The 1,266-nt window shown below is 43.8% G+C and overlaps 1 protein-coding gene across 1 annotated transcript in view; it reads left to right on the top strand.

Moving 5' to 3' along the window:
• Positions 1–908: 908 nt before the first annotated feature.
• LRRC58 (leucine rich repeat containing 58) overlaps positions 909–1,266 on the top strand; it is a gene marked incomplete at its 5' end in the record, with an annotated part of 3,342 nt that continues 2,984 nt past the window's right edge. Inside the window, one exon of the mRNA XM_010136783.1 lies at positions 909–1,037. Coding sequence (XP_010135085.1) covers positions 909–1,037 — 129 coding nt within the window. The remainder of the gene's footprint in view (positions 1,038–1,266) is intronic.

Genomic DNA, 1,266 nt, shown 5'->3' with positions numbered 1-1,266 from the left:
TTTTTTTTTTTTTTTTTTTTAATTATTTAGGCCCAAACTGCAGTTAAGCCCAGCCAGTGTTTCTGGTAGCCTCAGGCTCCATGACTTCACTATACTGAAATCAATCTATCAGAGAAACTGCATGCATCTACTTGTGTGCCTTGGATGCACTCTTGCAGCTGTGGTATTGTTGGTATGTGACTTGTATCAAAGCAGGACCAGCTGCCTCTGACTTATGCTGAAAGGTTGCAGTTAGTCACTGAGTCGTCAAATAATACCACAAAGAGTGATTAGTGCTTGTGCAAGGCCAGGATTTTCAGGGGAAGCCGCTACTTTACTGCTTTGCTCCTGCCGAAACTTAAGAGATGCACTCTTGCAGCTGTGGTATTGTTGGTATGTGACTTGTATCAAAGCAGGACCAGCTGCCTCTGACTTATGCTGAAAGGTTGCAGTTAGTCACTGAGTCGTCAAATAATACCACAAAGAGTGATTAGTGCTTGTGCAAGGCCAGGATTTTCAGGGGAAGCCGCTACTTTACTGCTTTGCTCCTGCCGAAACTTAAGAACTCACACTGGCTGCAGCAGGAGCTGTATCAGTGCTGCAGACCCTGCGTGTGCAGGCTGCTCTTCCTTCGAAATAGGAGCAGGAGCTTGGCACGTGGCGTTGGTGTAGGAATATGTAGTTGTCTCCTACTACCTACAGATGTAATGGTGACTGCAGGAGGCTGGAGGTAAATCTGTTGTGAAACAGCAGCTCTGTGATAATTTTGATAAGCAACTCAGCTTTTTGTTTTTTCCCTCAGCAGATGATCTCATACATAGTCATCTGTAAGTTTTCTTTAAGAAATGCAGGAGATGAGAAGACCTAGTGTTAAATAAAACTGGAAATTACTTTAATGAAATAATGCAGTGTTTTCTTTTCTCTTTCAGTTTAGAGTTTCTGTACCTTGGAGGGAATTTCATTACTTCAATTCCGCCTGAATTAGCAAACCTGCCTTCTCTAAGCTATCTAGTTCTCTGTGACAACAAGATCCAGAGCATTCCACCTCAGCTGGCACAGTGAGTATTTGCTGTCATCAGCCACCAGCTGTAATTAACTTTCTAAAATTTTTCTTCTGCATGTGTGGATAAAAGCACCTGGGAGGACCTATTTGTCCATCAGTTTGTTAATGTGACTAGACTTGAAAAAGAAGATCCTTAGCATGGTGCACTGCAGGCAGACCATGAATATGTAATACAGAAATCTCAGAGAGTTACGGGGCGGGGGGGGGGGGGGGGGGAAAGGCAC

This window comes from Buceros rhinoceros, unplaced genomic scaffold, assembly GCF_000710305.1.
Source record: "Buceros rhinoceros silvestris isolate BGI_N320 unplaced genomic scaffold, ASM71030v1 scaffold14735, whole genome shotgun sequence".
Lineage (NCBI taxonomy): Eukaryota > Metazoa > Chordata > Aves > Bucerotiformes > Bucerotidae > Buceros > Buceros rhinoceros.
Note: the sequence above shows the minus strand (reverse complement) of the source record. Positions and strands in the feature narration are given on the sequence as shown.